Raw genomic sequence first — 22,893 nt, 5'->3', positions numbered from 1 at the left:
GGGGATTGTGGAGCAATCCCAGGGCGAGGGCTGCTGTTGACTGCGGAGAGACGGATCAAGGGGACGTGAGGGAGGAGATCGTGGTGGGAAATGCTGGTAGAGGAAAGCCGGGCATCCATGGAAGCAAGGTGATACCGCTGAGTCACGTGTAGGGGGTGGAGCCATCACCATAGCCTCTCTCCCCACAAGCCAGCATTGACAGCTGAACAATAGAGAGGCTGGCCCATCAAACGCTGACTCTCTGAACTACGGGGCAGGACCCCACCCAGGATCCCCCTTTAAGTGCCTGACACCCTGGTCTACAGAGTAGGACCCCAGGCAAGGGATCCCTCTAAGTGCCTGAATGGGTGGAGCTACGGAGAAAGACTGGCCAAAGAGGCCTTCTGATAGCCAGCTACAGGAGGGTTGAAAAAAGACTCTGATGGGGCCATAGTTCCTGCCGCGGAGGCAGTCCATGTCCCTGCACACTTGGCGCCACCAGGGTCCCGCGAGCCAAGCAGCTGTGCCTCCTTCATGCTCAACCCTCACTGGGGCAGAGCTGCCACAGGCAAAAAAATTCTTGCATCTATGCATGCACGATCACTTCGGTCGTGATCTTTGCGACCCTGTGGACTGTGGCTTGCCAGACTTCTCTGTCAAGCAGGGGAGTTCTGCAGGCAAGAACACTGGAGAGCATTGGCCAATACTGGCTGCCACACCTTTCTAGAGACTATATTTCCTGCTGCCCTAGGAGCCAACCGCCCTGAGTACCTGGTGCTGCCAGAACCCCTGCGACCCAAGCAGCTGCACCGCCTCCACACCGGGCCCTCATGGGGCAAACCCGAGTCCTCCAGCGCAGCCTCAGGGGTTAAACCCCAGTGGACGACCCACATGCAGAGGTGGGAATAAAACCACAGTTGAAACCCAGGGGCGGTGTGGCTAAGGAAGAAGACCCAAAGCCTTCCCTCCGGCTGTACACGCTGCAGATTAAATCCACACGATCAACTAGGCAGACTGTGTGTCTGTGGACTGTATAAGAGGACACTGAGAGCTCCCACAAAAGGAAATGTACCAGGTCCGATAGCTGTGGGCATCGGAGGCAAGAACGCAAGGAGTAGGACCAGACTGGAATCTGAGCTGCCCCCACAGCAGGTCCAGAGGCCAGCGCAGTGCTGGAGGGCATCCTAGGGAGGCCGGTGGACTGTGACTCCCAGCGAGGGAAAGGGCTCTGACTGCAGTGACTCAAGAAAAATATCTATTATTAAGCTTTGACGTGTTCTGTAGATTCTTTTAGACATTTTTTCTTTTCTTTTTTCCCCCCCAGCCCCCACTGTTGTAGTTGTCAATTTTATTGGCATTATGAAATTTATTTGAACTTTTGAGCTTTTTTTTTTTTTCCTTCTCAGTCACATTTTTTTTTTTATTGCTGTTTTAAACCTCTGCCTCTATGTTGGACTTTTACATTTCTGTGGAGTTTTCTTTTTTTTTTTTTTAAATTTTAATTTTTTAAAACTCATTGTTATTTTTTCTACATTATTCCTTTGTTTGCTTTTCCTATTATTTTTCTCCTTGCAGTTGATCTTTAATGTATATGAGTCTTATTTATCTACCTCTATTTAACTTTACCTATCTATTCTTTCTTTCTTTTCCTCAATATATTTGTTAATTTTATTTTCATTCCTTTATTCCTCACTTGGCACCTTGCTTTAGTTTTGTTTTCCAGTTTGTGTTTTAGTTAGGTTTTTTCCTTAACTGGTAGATATAATTTTTGGTTACCTTTGTTTGCCGGGTCAATCTATTGTACTTTATTTTTGTTGGACTGTTTTGATTTTCCTTATGGGTGTATATATATGTGTGTATATTCAGTCACACTTTTTACTGTTGTAAAAAGTAAAAAAACCTCTGCCTCTACTTTGGGTTTTGCAGTTCTAAGGAGTGTTCCTTTTTTTCTTTCTTCTTTTCCCTTTTTTAATTTTAATTTTTTAAAACCTACTATATTTTTTCTACATTTATTCCTCTGTTTGCCTTTCATATTCTTATTTTCCCCTTGCAGTTAATCTTTAATGTATATAAATCTTCTTCATCTACCTTTGTTTAAATTTGCATATATATTCTTTCTTTCTTTCCTTTCCTTTCAATATATTTGTTAGCTTTGCTTTCATTGCTTTATTCCCCACCTGGAATCTTGCTTTTTGTTTTCCAGTTTGCGCTTTAGTTAGCTTTGTTCTTAACTGGTAAATATAATTTTTGATTCCCTTTGTTTGCCGGGTCAACCTACTATACTTTGTTTCTGTTGAACTGTTTTGATTTTGCTTATGAGCATATATGTACATGTGTATATTCCATTATTTTAATTATTATTTGTTTGATTTTGTAACTGTCACTTGTCTGGGGTTCATCTTTGGTTTCTCGTTTTTGGTATTTGTTATTTGTTTTAATCTCACTTAATGCCATAACAAACTACTTGTGGAATCTTCATTCCTGACCAGAGATTAAGCCCTGAGCCTTTGGAGTGGGAACACTGACTCCAAGACCCTAGACTACCAGAGAACTAACCCTAGGGAGTATCAAATAGTGAGAACTCACACAAAGGAAACCACTTGAATACAAGATCACCCAACCACCAGTAGCACCCTGTGCAGGATGCCTCATCTAAACAACAAACAAAAATACAAACACAGTCATCAGCAGACAGGGTTACCACCTCACTCATCCTTGCCTATCAGAGGAAAAATAAACAAACAAATAAAAAAACTCAGCACAAATCTCACCATATACAAAGTTTACACAGACCACTGGACCAACCTTAGGAGGGCAGAAACCAAAAGGAAGAAAGAATTCAACCTTTAAGCCTGGGAAAACACAATAAGTTAAAAAAAAAGAAAAAGAAAGAAAGGGCAGAGAAATACTACGCAAATGAAGGAACAAACTAGAAACATGGAAGCCCAAATAAATGAAGAGGAAACAGGCAAAGTACCTGAGAAAGAATTCAGAGCAATGATGGTAAAGATGATCAAGAACCTTGAAAACACAATGGAGAAAATGCAAGACTCAATTAGCAAAGATTGAGAAGAATTAAAGAACAAACATACAGAGACAAAGAACACAATTATTGAAATTAAAAATAATCTAGAAAGAATCAATAGCAGAATATCTGAAACAGAGGAACGAATCAGTGAGCTGGAAGATAAACTGGTGGAAATAACTTCTGAAGAGCTGAATAAAGTAAGAAGAATGAAAAGAATTGAGGATAGTCTCAGAGACTTCTGGGACAATAGCAAACACACCAATATTCGAATTATAGGGAATCACTAACACTGAAGAAGCTGAAGTTGAATGGTTCTATGAAGACCTACAAGACCTTTTAGAACTACCACCCAAAAAAGATGTCCTTTTCATTATAGGGGACTGGAATGCAAAAGTAGGAAGTCAAGAAACACCTGGAGTAACAGGCAAATTTGGCCTTGGGATATGGAATGAAACAGGGCAAAGGCTAATAGAGTTCTGCCAAGAGAACGCACTGGTCATAGCAAACACCAACAAGAGAAGAGAAGACTCTACACATGGACATCACCAGATGGTCGACACCGAAGTCAGATTGATTATATTCTTTGCAGCCAAAGATGGAGATGCTCTATACAGTCAGCAAAAACAAGACTGGGAGCTGACTGTGGCTCAGATCATGAACTCCTTATTGCCAAATTCAGACTTAAATTGAAGAAAGTAGGGAAAACCACTAAACCATTCAGGTTTGACCTAAATCAAATCCCTTATGACTATACAGTGGAAGTGAGAAATAGATTTAAGGGACTAGATCTGATAGACAGAGTGCCTGATGACCTGTGGACAGAGGTTCGTGACATTGTACAGGAGACAGTAATCAAGACCATCCCCATGGAAAAGAAATGCAAAAAAGCAAAATGGCTGTTCGAGGAGGGCTTACAATAGCTGTAAAAAGAAGAGACTCAAAAAGCAAAGGAGAAAAGGAAAGATATTCCCATTTGAATGCAGAGTTCCAAAGAATGGCAAGGAGAGATAAGAAAGACTTCCTCAGTGATCAATGCAAAGAAATAGAGGAAAACAACAGAATGGGAAAGACTAGAGATCTCTTCAAGAAAATTAAAGATACCAAGGGAACATTTTATGCAAAGATGGGCTCAATAAAGAACAGAAATGGTATGGACCTAACAGAAGCAGAAGATACTAAGAAGAGGTGGCAAGAGTACACAGAAGAACTATACAAAAAGGATCTTCATGACCCAGATAATCACGATGGTGTGATCACTCACCTAGAACCAGACATCCTGGAATGTGAAGTCAAGCAGGCCTTAGAAAGCATCACTATGAACAAAACTAGTGGAGGTGATGGAATTCCAGTTGAGCTATTTCAAATCCTGAAATATGAGCTGTGAATGTGCTGTACACAATATGCCAGCAAATTTGAAATTTGAGAAGTGGCCAAAGGACTGGAAAAGGTCAGTTTTCATTCCAATCCCAAAGAAGGGCAATGCCAAAGAATGCTCAAACTACCGCACAGTTGCACTCATCTCACATGCTAGTAAAGTAATGCTTAAAATTCTCCAAGCCAGGCTTCAGCAATACGTCAACTTCCAGATGTTCACACTGGTTTTAGAAAAGGCAGAGGAACCAGAGATCAAATTGCCAACATCTGCTGGATCATTGAAAAAGCAAGACAGTTCCAGAAAAACATCTATTTCTGCTTTATTGACTATGCCAAAGACTTTGACTGTGTGGATCACAATAAACTGTGGAAAATTCTGGGTCATATGGCAGTTCTAATTCCAGTTTTTAAAGAAATCTCCACACTGTTCTCCATAGCGGCTGTACTAGTTTGCATTCCCACCAACAGTGTAAGAGGGTTCCCTTTTCTCCACACCCTCTCCAGCATTTATTGCTTGTAGACTTTTGGATAGAAGCCATCCTGACTGGCGTGTAATGGTACCTCATTGTGGTTTTGATTTGCATTTCTCTGATAATGAGTGATGTTGAGCATATTTTTGTGTGTTTGTTAGCCATCTGTATGTCTTCTTTGGAGAAATGTCTGCTTAGTTCTTTGGCCCATTTTTTGATTGGGTCATGTGACCCAGCAATCCCACCTCTGGGCATACACACTGAGGAAACCAGATCTGAAAGAGACATGTGCACCCCAATGTTCATCGCAGCACTGTTTATAATAGCCAGGACATGGAAGCAACCGAGATGCCCATCAGCAGACGAATGGATAAGGAAGCTGTGGTACATATACACCATGGAATATTACTCAGCCATTAAAAAGAATTCATTTGAATCAGTTCTAATGAGATGGATGAAACTGGAGCCCATTATAGAGCGTGAAGTAAGCCAGAAAGATAAAGACCAATACAGTATACCAACACATATATATGGAATTTAGAAAGATGGTAATGATAACCCTATATGCAAAACAGAAAAAGAGACGCAGATGTACAGAACAGACTTTTGGACTCTGTGGGAGAAGGCGAGGGTGGGATGTTTCGAGAGAACAGCATCAAAACATGTATATTACCTAGGGTGAAACAGATCACCAGCCCAGGCTGGATGCATGAGACAGGTGCCCAGGCCTGGTGCACTGGGAAGACCCAGAGGGAGCGGGTAGAGAGGGAGGTGGGAGGGGGGATCGGGATGGGGAATACTTGTAAATCCATGGCTGATTCATGTCAATGTATGACAAAAACCACTACAATATTGTAAAGTAATTAGCCTCCAACTAATAAAAATAAATGAAAAAAATTAAAAAAAAAAAAAAGAAAAAGAAAATCTGTGGAAAATTCTGAAAAAGATAGGAATACCAGACCACCTGACCTGCCTCTTAAGAAACCTGTATACAGGTCAGGAAGCAACAGTTAGAATTGGACATTGAACAACAGACTAGTTCTAAATAGGAAAAGGAGTATGTCAAGGCTGTATATTGTCACCCTGCTTATTTAACTTATATGCAGAGTACAACATGAGAAACACTGGGCTGGAAGAAGCACAAGCTGGAATAAAGATTGCTGGGAGAAATATCAATAACCTCAGATATGGAGTTGACACCACCCTTATAGCAGAAAGAGAAGAAGAACTAAAGAGCCTCTTGATGAAGGTGAAAAAGGAGAGTTAGAAAGTTGGCTTAAAACTCAACATTCAGAAAACTAAGACTGTGGCATCTGATTCCATCACTTCATGGCAAATAGATGGGGAAACAATGGAAACAGTGACAGACTTTATTTTTTTGGGCTCCAAAATAACTGTAGATGGTGATTGCAGCCATGAAGTTAAAAGCTCCTTACTCCTTGGAAGGGAAGTTATGGCCAACCTAGACAGCATATTAAAAAGCGGAGACATTACTTTGACAACAAAGGTCCATCTAGTTAAGGCTATGATTTTTCCAGTGGTCATGTTTGGAGGTGAGAGTTGGACTATAAAGAAAGCCGAGCACCAAAGAATTGGTGGTTTTGAACTGTGGTGTTGGAGAAGATTCTTGAGAGTCCCTTGGACTGCAAGGAGATCCAACTAGTCCCTCCTAAAGCCAATCAGTCCTGAATATTCATTGGAAGAACTGATGTTGAAGCTGAAACTCCAATACTTTGGCCACCTGATGCAAAGAACTGACTCATCTGTAAAGACTCTGATGCTGGGAAAGATTGAAGGCGGGAGGAGAAGGGCATGACAGAGGATGAGATGGTTGGATGGCATTACTGACTCAATGGATATGAGTTTGAGTAAGCTCTGGGAGTTGGTGATGGACAGGGAGGCCTAGCGTGCTGCAGTCCATGGAGCTGCAGAGTTGGACATGACTGAGCGACTGAACTGAGTGACACTTATATTTACAGAAAATTTTATTTATTTTGGTTTTAAAATATTATTATTTTTAAAAATTTCACACCAATATTTTTCATTAGATGTTCTTTTTTCATTTGCATAATGTTTTTCTTTATTTTTAAAACATCTTTTATTTTATATTGGAGTTTAGCCCAATTAACAATGTGATTATTTCAGGTGGACAGCAAAGGGACTCAGCCATACATATACATGTAACCATTCTCCGTTAAACTCCTCTCCCATCTGGCAGCCGGATGGCTGCCCAGTAACATTGAGCAGAGTTTCCTGTGCTATACAGTAGGACTTTGTTGGTTATCCATTTCATATATAGCAGAGTATACACGTCAGTCCTAAACTCCCTAACTATCTCTCCAGCCATCCCTCCCAGCAATCCTAAATTCATTCTCTAAGTTCGCTTTACACCAATGTATTGCTGTCAGGAGATGTCTGAAGCATATGTGTATTCAAACCGTATCTTTGTATTAAAAGATAAGTAACACACCTCCAGGCATTGTGGAGTGGTAGTCTACAAGTTTAATATTCTTTTCGCAAATGTTCTGTTGATCTGCTGAGGAAAAGATATCATTTGTTTCTGATTACAATGTGGCTGTACATGAGTCAGTTTCTTTTCTCTTGGCTGCTCGATGTAGAATTTCTTAAAATTACAGCCTGTTATCTTGTGCGGGTAACTTGTCACCATGATTACTTTATACTAATGACACAATTTACAATTCTTAAAAATATTTAAAATTTGCTATTGGAAAGTAGCTTGAAACAATGTGTAAATCCAAATCTCACAGAGTATCATAATTCTTTTATTGCAATAAAAAACACAAACATGAGAGCTACTGTCTTAACAAAAATTATAAATGCACAATACAGTATTGTTAACTGTGGCCAGTCTTGCACAGTAAATCTCAAGGAAGTATTCTTGTATACTGATGTGACCCTTGCTTGAGTCTGGGGGAGACAGTAAAGATAGTGGCCTGCTTCTGAAAGGTGGTCCAGACTGTATCAGTCAGGCTCTCCTCTGCCTCTTTCCCTTTGTGGATGAAAGATAAGAGTGGAGGGTTCATACAGCAGGGAGAGACATTTGTACCATTAGAATGATGCACATTTTTACATAAGCTGCTCTTAACTAATCTTAGGAGATTTTATAATTATTACTTGTTCCTCCTTATATTCAACAAGTGACAATTTACTGCAGTCTTCAAATGCATGTAGATTAATTGGACCACACTGTCAAAGTGTTTACACCCTAATAAAATGAATGATTTGTGTCAACTGATGAATGTAATGCATGATGAAATGTGAAATGTGTTATGAGAAGAGAAGACATAGAATTGGGTGGAATAAGACATATGATAAGAGATATCATGATTTTCAGCAGTAACAAAAGGTACTATTTTTTTTAAAGCTTACTCTATGGGGAGAAGTATTAAAAATATGTAATATTATCACTATCCATTGGTAAGTATTAATGTTATTCTTGGTTTTCATATGGAATCTATTATGAATCTATGGTTGAAAGGAAAGAAGACATGGAAATAGGATGGAAAGAAACAATAAATAATGACCAATGTCTCTTTAAAAAACCTTCAATCATAAATATATATACTATATACATATATGTAGTCTAATTTTGTATAACGAAAGTGTTTGGTAAAGTCTGTCTGGCACTAAGGGGCTCTGAAAATCACACTAAATGAACCACATTTCTTCTCTCCTGTTTACGCAATGTATTTCTTCCCAATGGTTAACACCCACTTTGTTGTCTCTGTCACTGAAAAGACATCTTGGCTCTGAAACATTTAATATAATTAAGAAATATTAAAGCCCAGCTGTTAATACAAAATTGATAATGATGTTTCAATTTCACTATGCATGACCTTAACCTTAACTAGAAGTTGAATGTCTTTACCTAATTTCTTTGATCCTGAAACTCTAAGTGTGAATTGTATGCCATTGGGTAAGTGCAGAAAAAAAATGCTGGTGATATTAATTCTTGAAAATTTTGTTTGTGAATGTGAAGCCCTTTGGAGGACTAAACATCTTAGTGTTGTTTCTCCCCCTTCAGGAGACAAGGGGCAGTTTCAAAGAGTCACATCTGCAAGGCTCTTTCACTGTGTCTTATGCACGAATTCCTCAGCCTCTGATCTCATATAAGACTTGAAAAGGTAATATTATTTGACAAAGAAGGGAAGTCAAGTGTCTGAGTGTGCTGTTGGTGATTAATTTTCAATGGGAGTAATTAAAAAGTCACCAACACACGCAAACATACACACACATACACATGAACACATTTTAATTGGTGTCCAGATTATTTAGAGGCAGTAGATGAAATCTATGCCTTGGTCCACAGCTCAATCAGAACTTTGTTAACACACGGCAGTTGCTGTTCCCAAGAGACTTTAAAGGTCCAATTATGCTGGCATGCAAGGCTCAGAGGACACCACAGACATGCGAGTTTTAATTATGTTGCCAAAAGCTAGAAAAAGAAAATGACCTCAAATCGTTAGTCCAGTTTCTGAGTATACACAGGATAGTTATAATCTCGTGAGTCTTCAGGTAGAGAAACATGACTTAGATGGTGTTTGGGGAACACATAATTTTCTTGTTTTCCAACACTCTACTCACTTGGAATTTCTCAATTTTCATACAGCTAGAGTAATACGTTAGTAAAGCTGTCCACAGAATTAGAGTAGTTATGTAGGATTACTTCAATTTATTGCATGGTTTTACCTCATTAGAACGTGCTTTGTTTCCAGAATGATGACACCTACTTTCAGTTTTGCTTCAGTATATTAAGCTAGTCTACAAAAAGACGAACTGTATGATACAGGATGTGTGTTTGAGATGGGCATTTTCTCCCACCGTTATTGAGATCTAATGGACACATTCATTGTGTATGTTAAAGGTATATACACTGTGTTGATTCATACATTTTTATACTGCAAAATGGTTGTCCTAGTAGTATTAAATAAAACTTCCATCTCTCATATATATGAATTCTTTTTTGAGGTGAGATCATTTAAGATGTGCTCTCTTAGAAACTTTGAAGTATATAATACAGTATTGTGAACTAGCATCACCACACTGGGTATTAGACCCCCAATCTTATATATATATTTTAACCGAATATCTATACCCTTTGATCAACATCTCTCCATTTCTTTCAACCCCAGCATCCGGCCACCAACTCTGCTTAAATTCCAATCTTCAGATTCCACATATAAATAAGATTGTGCAGTACTTGTCTTTCTCTGTCTAACTTATTTATTTCATTAGGACTTATTTCACAAAGTCCACCCATGTTGTTGCAAATGGCAGGGTTTCCTTCTTTTTTTATGGCTGATGATATTTATGTATTTATCCACATCTTTATCTGTTCATCCATTGATGGACACTTTGTTTGCATATCTTGGATGTTATGAAGAATGCTACCATGACCATGGGATTTCTGATACCTTCTCTAGATCCTGATTTCATTTCCTTTGGATATATATCCAGAGGAGGAATTGCTAGATCATTTGTAGTTCTACTTATAATTTCTTGAACAACCTCTATGTTGTTTTCTGTAGTGGCAGTACCAATTTATATTTCCACCAAGAGTGTACAAGGATTCCTCTCCTCCACATCGTTGCTGACACTTGTTATCTTTTGTCTTTTTGGTTATAGCCATTCTTTATCTTTTGTCTTTTCAGTTATAGCCATTCTAATAGATGTTAAGTGCTATCTCATTGTCATTTTGATTTGCATTTCTCTGATGCTTAGTGATATTGCGCACCTTTTCAGGTACCCATTGACCATTTGTATGCCCTGTTTGGAAAAATATCTATTCACTTCCTCTGCTTTTTTTAAAATTGACATTTTTTTCTGCTGTTGAGTTCTATGAGTCCTTATACATATTGGATATTAGCTCATCTGTTTATGACTTACAAATATCTTCTTCCTTTCTGTAAGTTGTCCTTTCATTTGTTGATTATGTCTTTGTGCAGAAGTCTTTTAGTGTGATGTATCTTTGTTGCTGTTTTCAGTGTCAGATCCAAAACAATATTGCCGAGACCAAAGTCAAGGAGCTTTCTCCTGATGTTTTTCTTCTAGATGTTTCATGACTTCAGGTCTTATGCTTAAATAGTTGGTCCATTTATGTGAATGTTTGTGAGTGGTGTATGATATGGGTCCAATTTCATTATTTTGTAAGTGGTTATCCAGTTTTCCAGACAACAGTTAGTGAAGGGAATATCCTTTTACTATCCTGTATTCTTGGCTTTTTCCTCATAAACGGGTTGGTTATAATTGTGTGGCTTTATTTCTGGGCTCTTGTTTCTGCTCCATTGGTCTCCGTGTTTGTTTATGTGCTATTACTGTGCTATTTTGATGACTATAGCTCTGCAGTATAGTTTAAAATAGCAAGTGTGATGCCTCTAGCTTTGTCTTCTTTCAGGATGCTTTGGTTCTGTAGGGTCTTTTGTGGTAGCACACAAATTTAAAGATTGTTTTAATATTTCATTATTTTTGGAATTTTGATGGGAATTGCATGAAATCTGTAGCTGTCTGAGTTGAATGGAAATTCTGTAATATTAATTCTTACAACCCATGATCATGGACTATCTTCCCATTTATTTTGTATTTCCTTCAATTTCCTTCATATTATATAGTTTTCAGTGAACAGATCTTTCACCTCCTTAAATTTTTCCCTAAGTATTTTAGTCCTTTGATATGATTGTAATGGTATTGTTTTCTTAATGTATCTTCTGATAGCTTGTCATTAGTGTATCAGTTCAGTTCAGTTCTGTTCAGCCGCTCAGTTGTGTCCGACTCTTTGCGACCCCACGGACTACAGCATGCCAGACTTCCCTGCCCATCACCAACTCCCAGAGTTTACTCAAACTCATGTCCATTGAGTCAGTGATGCCATCCAACCATCTCATCCTCTGTCATCCCCTTCTCCTCCCACCTTCAATCTTTCCGAGCATCATGGTCTTTTCCAGTGAGTCAGTTCTTCACATCAGGTGGCCAAAGTATTGGAGTTTCAGCTTCAACATCAGCTCTTCCAATGAATATTCAGGACTGATTGGCTTTAGGATGGACTGGTTGGATCTCCTTGCTGTCCAAGGGACTCTCAAGAGTCTTCTCCAACACCACAGTTCAAAAGCATCAATTCTTCGGTGCTCAGCTCTATAGTCCAACGCTCACCTCCATACATAACCACTGGAAAAACCATAGCTTTGACTAGACGGACACTTGTTGGCAAAGTAATGTCTCTGCTTTTTAATATGCTGTCTAGGTTAGTTACTTTTCTTCCAAGGAGTAAGCATCTTTTAATTTCATGGCTGCAGTCACCATCTGCAGTGATTTTGGAGCCCCAAATAGTAAAGCCTGTCACTGTTTCCTTTGTTTCCCCATCTATTTGCCATGGAATGATGAGACCAGATGCCATGATCTTAGTTTTCTGAATGCTGAATTTTAAGCCTGCTTTTTCACTCTCCTCTTTCACTTTCATCAACAGACTCTTTAGTTCTTCTTCACTTTCTGCTATAAGTGTGGTGTCATCTGCATATCCGAGGTTATTGATATTTCTCCAGGCAATTGTGACTCCAACTTATGCTTCATCCAGTCCAGCATTTCTCATGATGTACTCTGTATATAAGTTAAATAAGCAGGGTGACAATATACAGCCTTGATGGGCTCCTTTTCCTATTTGGAACCAGTCTGTTGTTCCATGTCCAGTTCTAACTGTTGCTTCCTGACCTGCATACAGGTTTCTCAAGAGGCAGGTCAGGTGGTCTGGTAGTCCCATCTCTTGAAGAATTTTCCATATTTTATTGTGATCCACACAGTCAAAGGCTTTGGCATAGTCAATAAATCAGAAGAAGATGTTTTCCTGGAACTCTCTTGCTTTTTTGATGATCCAATGGATGCTGGCAGTTTGTTCTCTGGTTCCTCTGCCTTTTCTAAATCTAGCTTGAACATCTGAATACCTTTGTCTTTAGCTTCTGTTCTTTTCTCAGCTATTTGGAAGGCCTCCTCAGACAACCATTTTGCCTTTTTGCATTTCTTTTTCTTGCAGATGGTCTTGATCACTGCCTCCTGTACAATGTCATGAACCTCTGTCCATAGTTCTTCAGGCACTCTGTCTATCAGATCTAATCATTTGAATATATTTGTCACTTTGACTGTATAGTTGTAAGGGATTTGATTTAGGTCATATATGAGTGGTCTAGTGGTTTTCCCTACTTTCTTCAATTTGGCAATAATGAGTTCATGATCTGAGCCACAGTCAGCTCCTGGTCTTGTTTTTGCTGTATAGTGTTTCTCCATGTTTGACTGCAAAGAATATAATCAATCTGATTTTGCTATTGACAATCTGGTGATATCCATGTTTAGTCTTCTCTTGTGTTGTTGGAAGAGGGTGTTTTCTATGACCATTGTGTTCTCTTGGCAAAATTCTGTTAGCCTTTGCCCTGTTTCATTTTGTACTCCAAGGCCATATTGGCTGTTACTCCAGGGATCTCTTGACTTCCTACTTTTGCATTCCAGTCCCCTATGATGAAAAGGACATCTTTTCGGTGATTTATAGTTTTGCCACAATATGACTATTTGTGATCTATTTCTGATGTCTTATAGGATGACATAAGATGGTTCAGATGGTAAAGAACCTGCCTGCAATACGGGAGACTGTTCGATCCCTGGGTCAGGAAGATCCCCTGGAGCAGGACATGGCAACCTGCTCCAGTATTCTTGCCTGGACAATTCCATGGACAGAGGAGCCTGGCGGGATTGCAGAGTTGGGCACCACTGAGCAACTAACACTTTCACTTTCTTTTCTAGGATGGCATATTATGAACCTGAGAACTTGTATTTTTCATGAGTTGTGGACATTTCCCCATTATATCCAGTAAAAATCAACCCTTCCTCCTTCATATTATTTTTTCATTCCCATGGGTCACATACAAACAAAGAGATAGAATGCTCAAGAAGAATGGTTAAGAGACTTAGAAAAGAAAATGAACAAATCTAATAAAATCAACATGACCAACCTAGATAGCATATTAAAAAGCAGAGGCATTACTTTGCCAAAAAGGTCTGTCTAGTCAAGGCTATGGTTTTTCCAGTGGTCATGTATGGAGGTGACAGTTGGAGTCTAAAGAAAGCTGAGTGCCAAAGAATTGATGCTTTTGAACTGTGGTGTTGGAGAAGACTCTTGAGATTCCCTTGGACTGCAAGGAGATCCTACTAGTCCATCCTAAAGGAAATCAGTCCTGAATGTTCATTGGAAGGACTGATATTAAAGCTGAAACTCCAATACTTTGGCCACCTGATGTGAAGAACTGACTCATTGGAAAAGACCCTGATGCTGGGAAAGATTGAAAGTGGGAGGAGAAGGAGATGACAGAGGATGAGATGGTTGGATGGCATCACTGACTCAATGGACCTGAGTTTGAGTAAACTCTGGGAGTTGGTGATGGACAGGGAAGTCTGGCGTGCTGTAGTCCATGGGGTCGCAAAGAGTCAGACACGACTGAGCACCTGAACTGAAACTGATAGCTGTCATATCTAGAATTTGTTTCATTCTTTTTACAAATCTACTGTCTTTGCTTTTTCTTGCTCTTTTAAAAATCTGTTTTTTAGCTTCTTATTTACATTACATTCTTTTTAAGAAAATTATTATTTACTTTTTGGCTTCCTTGGGTCTTCACTGTGTTGCATGGGCCCCTCTAGTCCCAGCATATGGCTCTTTAGTTGTGACCCACAGGCCTTGCTGTGGCATGTGGGAGCTTAGTTTCCTGACTCGAGATTGAACCTGGACCCCCTGCAGTGGGAACTCAGAGTCTTATCCAGTGATCCACCAGGGAAAAACCTACTTTATATTCTGTATCTGATTAGTCCAGGATTCAAAGTCCTTGAAAATCTGTTGTGCTTTGGTTGTTTCTTTTGATTCTTGCTAATAATGGCTTGTGCATGCATTTTAAATTTTGAATTATGAATTTGTGCTCAGTTATTTGTGTTGAGATCTCGGAAGACTCAACTTCAGTGTGCCTTCTTTCAGGGAAGGTAATTACTTATTTCTTCCAGGTATCATAAGACATTATTAACCCTGCATTACTCTCAGTTCATTTTTCCTTTTTGTAGTCTCCTATTTCATCTAGGCAGTGCAAAATGGAATCCCAGATTCATGTCAGAGTTTTGAGGTCTCAGAAGAGATGATCTTTTTTCTCACTCAAAGCTCAGGTTGAGGCAAACAGGTTTCATTGTGATCTTTGCTGGTGGGCTGAGTTTTATCCAGCTTTCCCTTCCACTGATGGAGGACTATTCAATTTGCTGGTTTTCTGCTTTACATTTATTTTTGGTCCTGAGCCTTTCCCTTCTCTTTTGTGAATTCTGATATGCACTTAAGTGGATGTTTGCAAGAAGTAAGGTGTATGCATGTGTTCATGTTTAAATCAGGACTTTATTTCAAGTCATGTGGTCTTTCATTTTGCCTAAAATAGCTCTTATTACATTTTTGCCATGGATATTGGTGGTGCATAGGAAAACAATGATACGTACAATTTGATTTTGCATGTTATCACTGAGTTGAAATCATTTATTAATTTCAGTGATATATCAGTGAATTTCTTACAGCATTTGGGCATATTCTCACCATCTGAGAATAATGGCTTTTGTTTCTCCAACTTTCCCACTTTTGTACACCTTCTCATTTTTCTCGCTTTAGTGAATTGAAGTATGATAATTAATATTAGTGGTGATAGTGGACATTATTATCTATGGACAGTAATAAACACTTTTAATGTTTAATCATTAAGTACAATGTTTGCTATATAGTTCTTGTTGATAATCTTTATTGAGGTGGTCACTCACTAGGTGAGTTTTGTTTTCCCGGGATGTGGATTGAATTATAGTGAATATTTTCTGCTATCACTGAGATAGTTGCATTGTGTCTTCTTTTAATCTGTTATTGCAGTGAATTATATTAATATTTCTCTTTGATTTCTAGAACAAATTCCACCTGATCTTGTTGTTGCTATGTAATGTATTGCTATTCAATTTAATAATGTTTTATAAGAATTTTACATTTATCTCTAAAGATGTGATTGATATGTATACCTACATTAGATATGTGATATTATTAGATCTATTAGGTGCTATTATCTAGTTTTTCAATAGGGTTAGGCTGTCTTTATAGGATGTGTTGATAAGTGTTCTAAAATTTATAGGAAATGTGGAAATCATTGGCTCCTTGTATATATATATATATATATATATATATATATTTTTTAGTCTTCCACATTTTTTTTTTTTATTAGTGGGAGGCTAATTACTTCACAACATTTCAGTGGGTTTTGTCATACATTGATATGAATCAGCCATAGAGTTACACGTATTCCCCATCCAGATCCCCCCTCCCACCTGCCTCTCCACCCGATTCCTCTGGGTCTTCCCAGTGCACCAGGCCCGAGCACTTGTCTCATGCATCCCACCTGGGCTGGTGATCTGCTTCACCATAGATAATATACATGTTGTTCTTTCGAAACATCCCACCCTCACCTTCTCCCACAGAGTTCAAAAGTCTGTTCTGTACTTCTGTGTCTCTTTTTCTGTTTTGCATATAGGGTTATCGTTACCATCTTTCTAAATTCCATATATATGTGTTAGTATGCTGTAATGTTCTTTGTATATTTATTGTATATTTATTGGACTCCTCCAGGGGATCTTCCTGACCCAGGGATCAAACTTGGGTCTCCTGCATTGTAGGAAGATTTTTTTTTTTTTTATCACTGAGCCACCAGGGAAGCACATATTTATTAGAAATAACCCACAAAACTATTTGGGCCTAGCATTTTTTCAGAGGTTTTATCTTTGGCCATTTGCTCAATTCATCCACAACTATTGATTTGTTAAATTTTTTTTTCTTCTTTGCTTTAGTCAATATTTATAGTCTTTATTTCCAATAGAAATTATATGACTTCTTCTATCCTGTAATTCTTTTTTCATCCTGTAAATTTTTGAAACTACATTTCAATGCTTTGAGTCTTTACTTCTCTTCCTTGGTAGGCTACAAGTCCCTAGTGTATATTTGTTTATGTGTCCCATCAAAGACGTGCACTCCTGAATGTGACTGGCCCTTTGGGGAATAAAAAAAACATTCCTTTGATGTACCTTGTCAGGTGCCCATAAGGTAAGAGGAATATTTTCCTTACTTCACAAATGAGAAACCGTAGTAGCAGTGTCTTTCCTAAAGTAAGGAAAAATTGGAGTTTCCAAAAAAGATTTTTTTTTTTGTCCGCTGGACCACAGGCACAATTTGTGGGATCTTAGCTCCCTGACCAGGGATTGAACCCAGCCCTGTGTAGTGGAAGAATGGAGTCTAAACCACTGAGAATTCCCTCAAAATTTCTCTCAATACCAAGATACAAATATAAATATTAAACAAACATAATGCATATAAGTAATAAATGTATTATATAGGGATGGTATGGGGAGGGAGCTGAGGGGGGGTTTGGGATGGGGGGACACATGTACACCCGTGGCTGATTCATGTCAATGTATGGCAAAAACCACTGCAGTATTGTAAAGTAATTAGCCTTCAATTAAAATAAATTAATTAATTTAAAAATTATAGTCTAAAAAAATAAAAAGAATTCGGTTAGAAAGTCTGTCTTGTACTAGTGAATTGATGGCAGTTTTATGTGCTCCTAAAACATAGGGTTGAGAAAATAAAAACCTGTTTGCTTTTTATCTGTCTCTCTTTGGGAGAAGAGTGTGTGTGTGTGTGTGTGTGTGTGTGTGTGTGTGTGTGTGTGTGTGTGTGTGTGTGTGTGTGTGTGTGTGTGTGTGTGTGTGACGGGGACTGATCATCTTGTATCTTTAACTACTGAGTTTCTTAAGTTCTAAGATGAATCTTTCCTTCCTCCACATGTAAATGTCCCTGAAATTAAGATGTAACAAGCTCCAGGAGATGGTGAAGGACAGGGGAGCCTGGCGTGCTGCAGTCCGTGGGGTCGCAGAGCGTCGGACACGACTGAGCGCCCGAACCGCAGCAACGATCATGAATACACCTGACATGGCTGCGCTTCTTTCTACTACCTAGCTGTTGTGACTGGCAAGTGTGTTTCACAGTCAATGACATTTTCAATTAAAAGGTGATAAGTGTAGTTGCTATACAAAATAGTTGAAAGTCCATCTCTGTGTCTCATTTCATGACGTGTAGCAGCAATTCACTTGATGTGACGTGGGAGAAATGGTGTAATCTACAATACATGCATTGTATTATCCTTCTAAAATCTAAGAGACTAAAAAGTACAAAGCCTATCTGGTCCCGGGAAATTCAAATAAAGGGAGGTGGCCCTGTATAAAGCCTACAGTGTAAGAGCATGGTACACTCTGATTCAATCATTTCCTTCTCCTTTGACTTCCATAAAGGAGTTTCTGTTCAAGAAGTAAAGCCAATCTTAAATACTCAAAGGCCACAATTAAGTAGAATTTATCAACTTCTTACATACATTCATTCATTCATCCCTTTCCACATGTTTGAAACACTTACAGCTTCTTATGGGTCAGGCACTATTCTAGACCCTGAGGCCATAAAGCGGCATTAGATCTACTAATCTGAAGTTTGAAATACGCAGTGGGTTGGTTCCATTAGTGTATTTTTGTTTTTATTTTCATTACTCTCACACATGGATCAAAAAAAATCTTGCTGGGCTTTCTGTCACACTCTAGAATGTTCTGCTTATGTTTTCCTCTAAGAGTTTTACAGTATCCAGCCTTACATTTAGGTCTTTAATCCATTTTGAGATTATTTTTTTTTGTGTATGGTGTGAAAGAATGTTCTCATTTCCAGGCACGTGAAAAGATACTTGGCATCATGAATTACTAGAGAAGTGCAAATCAGAAGTACAATGAGGTATTTCCTCACACTGGTTAGGATGGTCATCATCAAAAAGCCTACAGACAATAAATGCTGGAGAGGATGTGGCGAAAAGGGAGCCCTCCTAAACTGTTGATGGGAATATAAATTGGTACAGCCACTATGAAGAACAGTATGGAGATTTCTTTAAACACTAAAAGTGGAGCTACCATATGATCCAGCAATCCCACTTCTGGGCATATACCTGGAGAAAATCGCAATTGGAAAGCATACATGTACCCCTGGGGGCTTCCCTGGTGGTCCAGGCAGTAAAGAATCTGCCTGCAGTGCGGGGAACCCTGGTTTGATCCCTGGGTCAGGAAGACCCCCTGGAGAAGGAAATGGCAACCCACTCCAGTATTCTTGCCAGGGAAATCCCGTGGACAGAGAATCCTGGTGGGCTACAGTCCATGGGAACACAAACAGTCAGACATGACTGAGGGACTAATACTTCGGCTTTGACTTTTGACATGTACCCCAAGGTTCATTGCAGCGCTCTTTACAATAGCCAGTGCAAGGAAGCAACCTGAAAATTCACTGGTAGATGAATGGATAAAGAATATGTACATATATACAATGGAATGTTACTCAGACATTAAACAATGAAATTATGCCACTTACAGAGACATGGATGGATCTAGAGATTGCCACACTGAGAAAGTCAGAGAAAGACAAATATTGCTTATCAGTTCAGTTCAGTTCACTCAGTCGTGTCTGACTCTTTGTGACCCCTTGGACTGCAACATGCCAGGCTTCCCTGTCCATCACCAACTCCTGGAGTTTACGCAACTCGCCTCCATTGAGTCGGTGATGCCATTGCACCATCTCATCTTGTTGTCCCCTTCTCCTCAAACCTTTAATCTTTCCCAGCATCAGGGTCTTTTCCAGTGAGTCAGTTCTTCACATCAGGTGGCCAAAGTATTGGAGTTTCAGCTTCAGCATCAGCCCTTCCAATGAATATTCAGGACTGATTTCCTTTAGGATGAACTGGTTGGATCTCCTTGCAGTCCAAGGGACTCTCAAGAGTCTTCTCCAACACCACAGTTTGAAAGCATCAATTCTTTGGCGCTCAGCTTTCTTTATAGTCCAACTCTCACATCCATACATGACTACTGGAAAAACCATAGCCTTGACTAGATGGACCTTTGTTGGCAAGGTAATGTCTCTGCTTTTTAATATGCTGTCTAGATTGGTCACAGCTTTCCTTTCAAGGAGCAAGTGTCTTTTAATTTCATAGCTGCAGCCACCATCTGCAGTGATTTTGGAGCCCCACAAAATAAAGTCTGCCACTGTTGCCCCTAGATGTGGCAATAGATGTTCCCCATCTATTGCTTGTATGTGGAATCAAAAGAAATGGTACAAATCAATGTATTTACAAAATAGAAGTTGAACTACAGATGTAGAAAGCAAACTTGTGGGGAGGGAAAATTTGCAAGACTGGAATTGACATATACTATATGTAGAATAGATATATTCTGTCTATAGAATATAGATATGTATAGAATATCTATATATATGGAATAGATAACTAATATATATATAGAATAGATAATTAATAAGAACTCTACTGAAAAGCACAGGAGACTATTCAATGTGCTGTAATGACGTATACAGGTGCAGAGTCTACAAAAGAGTGTATGCATGTATATGTGTAACTGACTCACTTTTCTGTACAGCAGATACTAACAGAGCATTGTAAATCAACTATATCTCCATAAGAATATTAGAAAGAAACAAATAAAATACACAGTGGTAAGGGGAATGATGAAGGAGGACACATAGGGAAAAATAAAAGTCCTTGTTGGATCGGTATGGCTTTTTCTTTTGTCAACCACTTGAACTAGTGTTTGCCTGAGAAAGTGACGTGAACAGCAGGGCAGGTAGTTGCAGATGCTTGCCATGGCTGTAGTTATATACAGGGACTTTACAAAATCAAACGGTATAAGACCCAGGTCCCATCCAAGCCTGACAAAGTCATGAGGAGTGAAAAGCAATGGAAATCCTTAAAAACGAAGACTCTTTGCATATACCGAATGATTGTGGAGGGCTCTGCTGGTGTGTTTAACAGATGAACTGACTAAAAAGAAGGCCCAAAGTGGCTGAGAAAACAGAAATGATAGAGAAGATTTACAGTGTTTGGTACCTGTTGTTGCTTAGTCACTAAGTCAAGTCCTACCCTGTAGGGACCCCATGGACTGTAGCTCGCCAGGCTCCTCTGTCCATGAGATTTCCCAGGCAATAATACTGGAGCAGGTTGCCATTTCCTTCTCCAGGGGATCTTCCTGACCCAGGGATTAGTAAACAGTTTTAGGGTGACGATTGTTGAGCTGGGCCCAGCTGCTGGACCCCTGCTGTGCTGAGACAAGGGTCCCCGTGGTCTTCTCCCTGCCTGGACTTTGCAGTGCTGTCCATTGTCCAGACCCCCCACTTCCATTACTGGTCTCATTTGTGCCTGGCTTGCTGTCAGCTGCATCTCAAGGACTCTGTTCTTCTGTGTGTCTAAATTCCTGCTGATGCTCTTGTTCGATACTGATGTGCTGGGCCACTGATCCTTTGTATCTGTGCCATTCTGGTATAGTGAATTGTCTATGTACGGTTGAGCCCCAATCTATGACAGCTAATATTTAAAAAAATATTTCAATTGTATACTTGCATCTTGGTCCTCTGCCTGCAAGGAGACTATTCCTTTTCAAACAGCATGAATCTTCCCCTTAGTCTCCGCATGGCCGCCTTCATCTCCTGGTTCCTCAGGGTGTAGATCAGGGGGTTCAGCAGAGGGGAGATGACAGTGAAGGTCACAGAGACGGCCTTATCGGTGGGGAGGGCGGAGAAGGGCCGGGTGTAGACGTAGATGCAGGGCACAAAGTGGAGGGTGACCACCATGATGTGGGCGGTGCAGGTGGAGACGGCCTTCCCCCGGCCCTCCCCGGCCTGAGACCTTATTAGTAATAATAGGACCATGTATGATGTAAGGAGGAAGACGAACCACAGGGTGGTGAGCAGGCCGCTGTTGGAAATCATCATTAGCTCAAGGATAAAGATGTCAGTGCAGGCGAGCGTGAGGACCTGGGGGACGTCGCAGTAGAAAGTGTCCAGGACGTTGGGTCCGCAGAAGGGGAGGGGCAGGAGGAGGGAGATCTGCACGATGGAGTGGACGAAGCCCGCCGCCCAGGAGGCCGCTATCAACCCAATGCACCGGCCTCTGCTCATGACGGTCACGTAGTGCAGGGGCTTAGTGATGGCCACGTAGCGGTCAAAGGCCATCACTGACAAAGAAGCTACATCCACTCCTCCAATAAGATGGAAGAAAAACATCTGGGTGAAGCAGCCATTGAAGGAGATGGCCTTTCTCTGGATCAGAAGGTCCACTAGGACCTTGGGGGCTGTGATGGAGGAAAAGCAGATATCGGCAATCGATAAATTCCGGAGTAAAAAGTACATGGGGGTGTGAAGGCGCGAGTCCCAGGTCACCGTGACCATGATGAGGAGGTTTCCCAGCAGAGTGGTGAGGTACACCAAAAGGAGGAGGAGAAATAAGACCAGGCTCAGTTCTCGATTCTGGGTCAGGCCGAGGAAAATAAATTCTCTTACCCTGGTGCCGTTTCCCAGCTCCATGGACTCATCCTGCTTCTGTCTGTATTCTGAAGTCTACTTCATATGGCAGGGCTCAGCTATTTATTTATTTTTTCTTCTATGAATGCAATTCAGGTATTCCTCAGGTTGCTGCAGTGTTTGCAACGTGTTGAATTATCCAAATTTTTAAGATTGCAATCTGTTTGGTGATTCAATCAAATTATCAAAGGAGAAATCATTCAGTTAATTGTTTTCCCATAAAACTATTTTTGAAAACAAAAAGCACTTGTGTAAAGTAGGGACTTTTAATTTACATCCAATTTTATTTAATATGCTTTTGTTTAAAAATATTGTTATCATTTTTAATTTCACGCCAATTAATTTTTCATTAGATGTTCTCTTTTTTATTTGCATCATGTTTTTATTTTTTAAAAAACTTTTTATTTTATGTTGGCATATAGCCAATTAACAACATTGTGGACAGCAAAGGCACTTACCCATACGCACACATGTGTCCATTCTCCCCTAGACGCACCTCCCGTCTAGGGTGCCAGGTAACTCAATTCCTGTGCTATACGGTGGGGCTT

At 39.8% G+C, this 22,893-nt stretch overlaps 1 protein-coding gene across 1 annotated transcript; it reads right to left on the bottom strand.

The window, feature by feature from the left end:
• Positions 1 to 21,412: 21,412 nt before the first annotated feature.
• Positions 21,413 to 22,348, bottom strand: LOC122450093 (olfactory receptor 4D10-like). The gene has a single exon (XM_043482239.1). The coding sequence runs from the start codon at positions 22,346 to 22,348 to the stop codon at positions 21,413 to 21,415; it is 936 nt and encodes a 311-aa protein (XP_043338174.1).
• Positions 22,349 to 22,893: the final 545 nt, after the last annotated feature.

This window comes from Cervus canadensis, chromosome 11, assembly GCF_019320065.1.
Source record: "Cervus canadensis isolate Bull #8, Minnesota chromosome 11, ASM1932006v1, whole genome shotgun sequence".
Lineage (NCBI taxonomy): Eukaryota > Metazoa > Chordata > Mammalia > Artiodactyla > Cervidae > Cervus > Cervus canadensis.
This window is presented reverse-complemented; position numbering and strand designations above follow the sequence as displayed.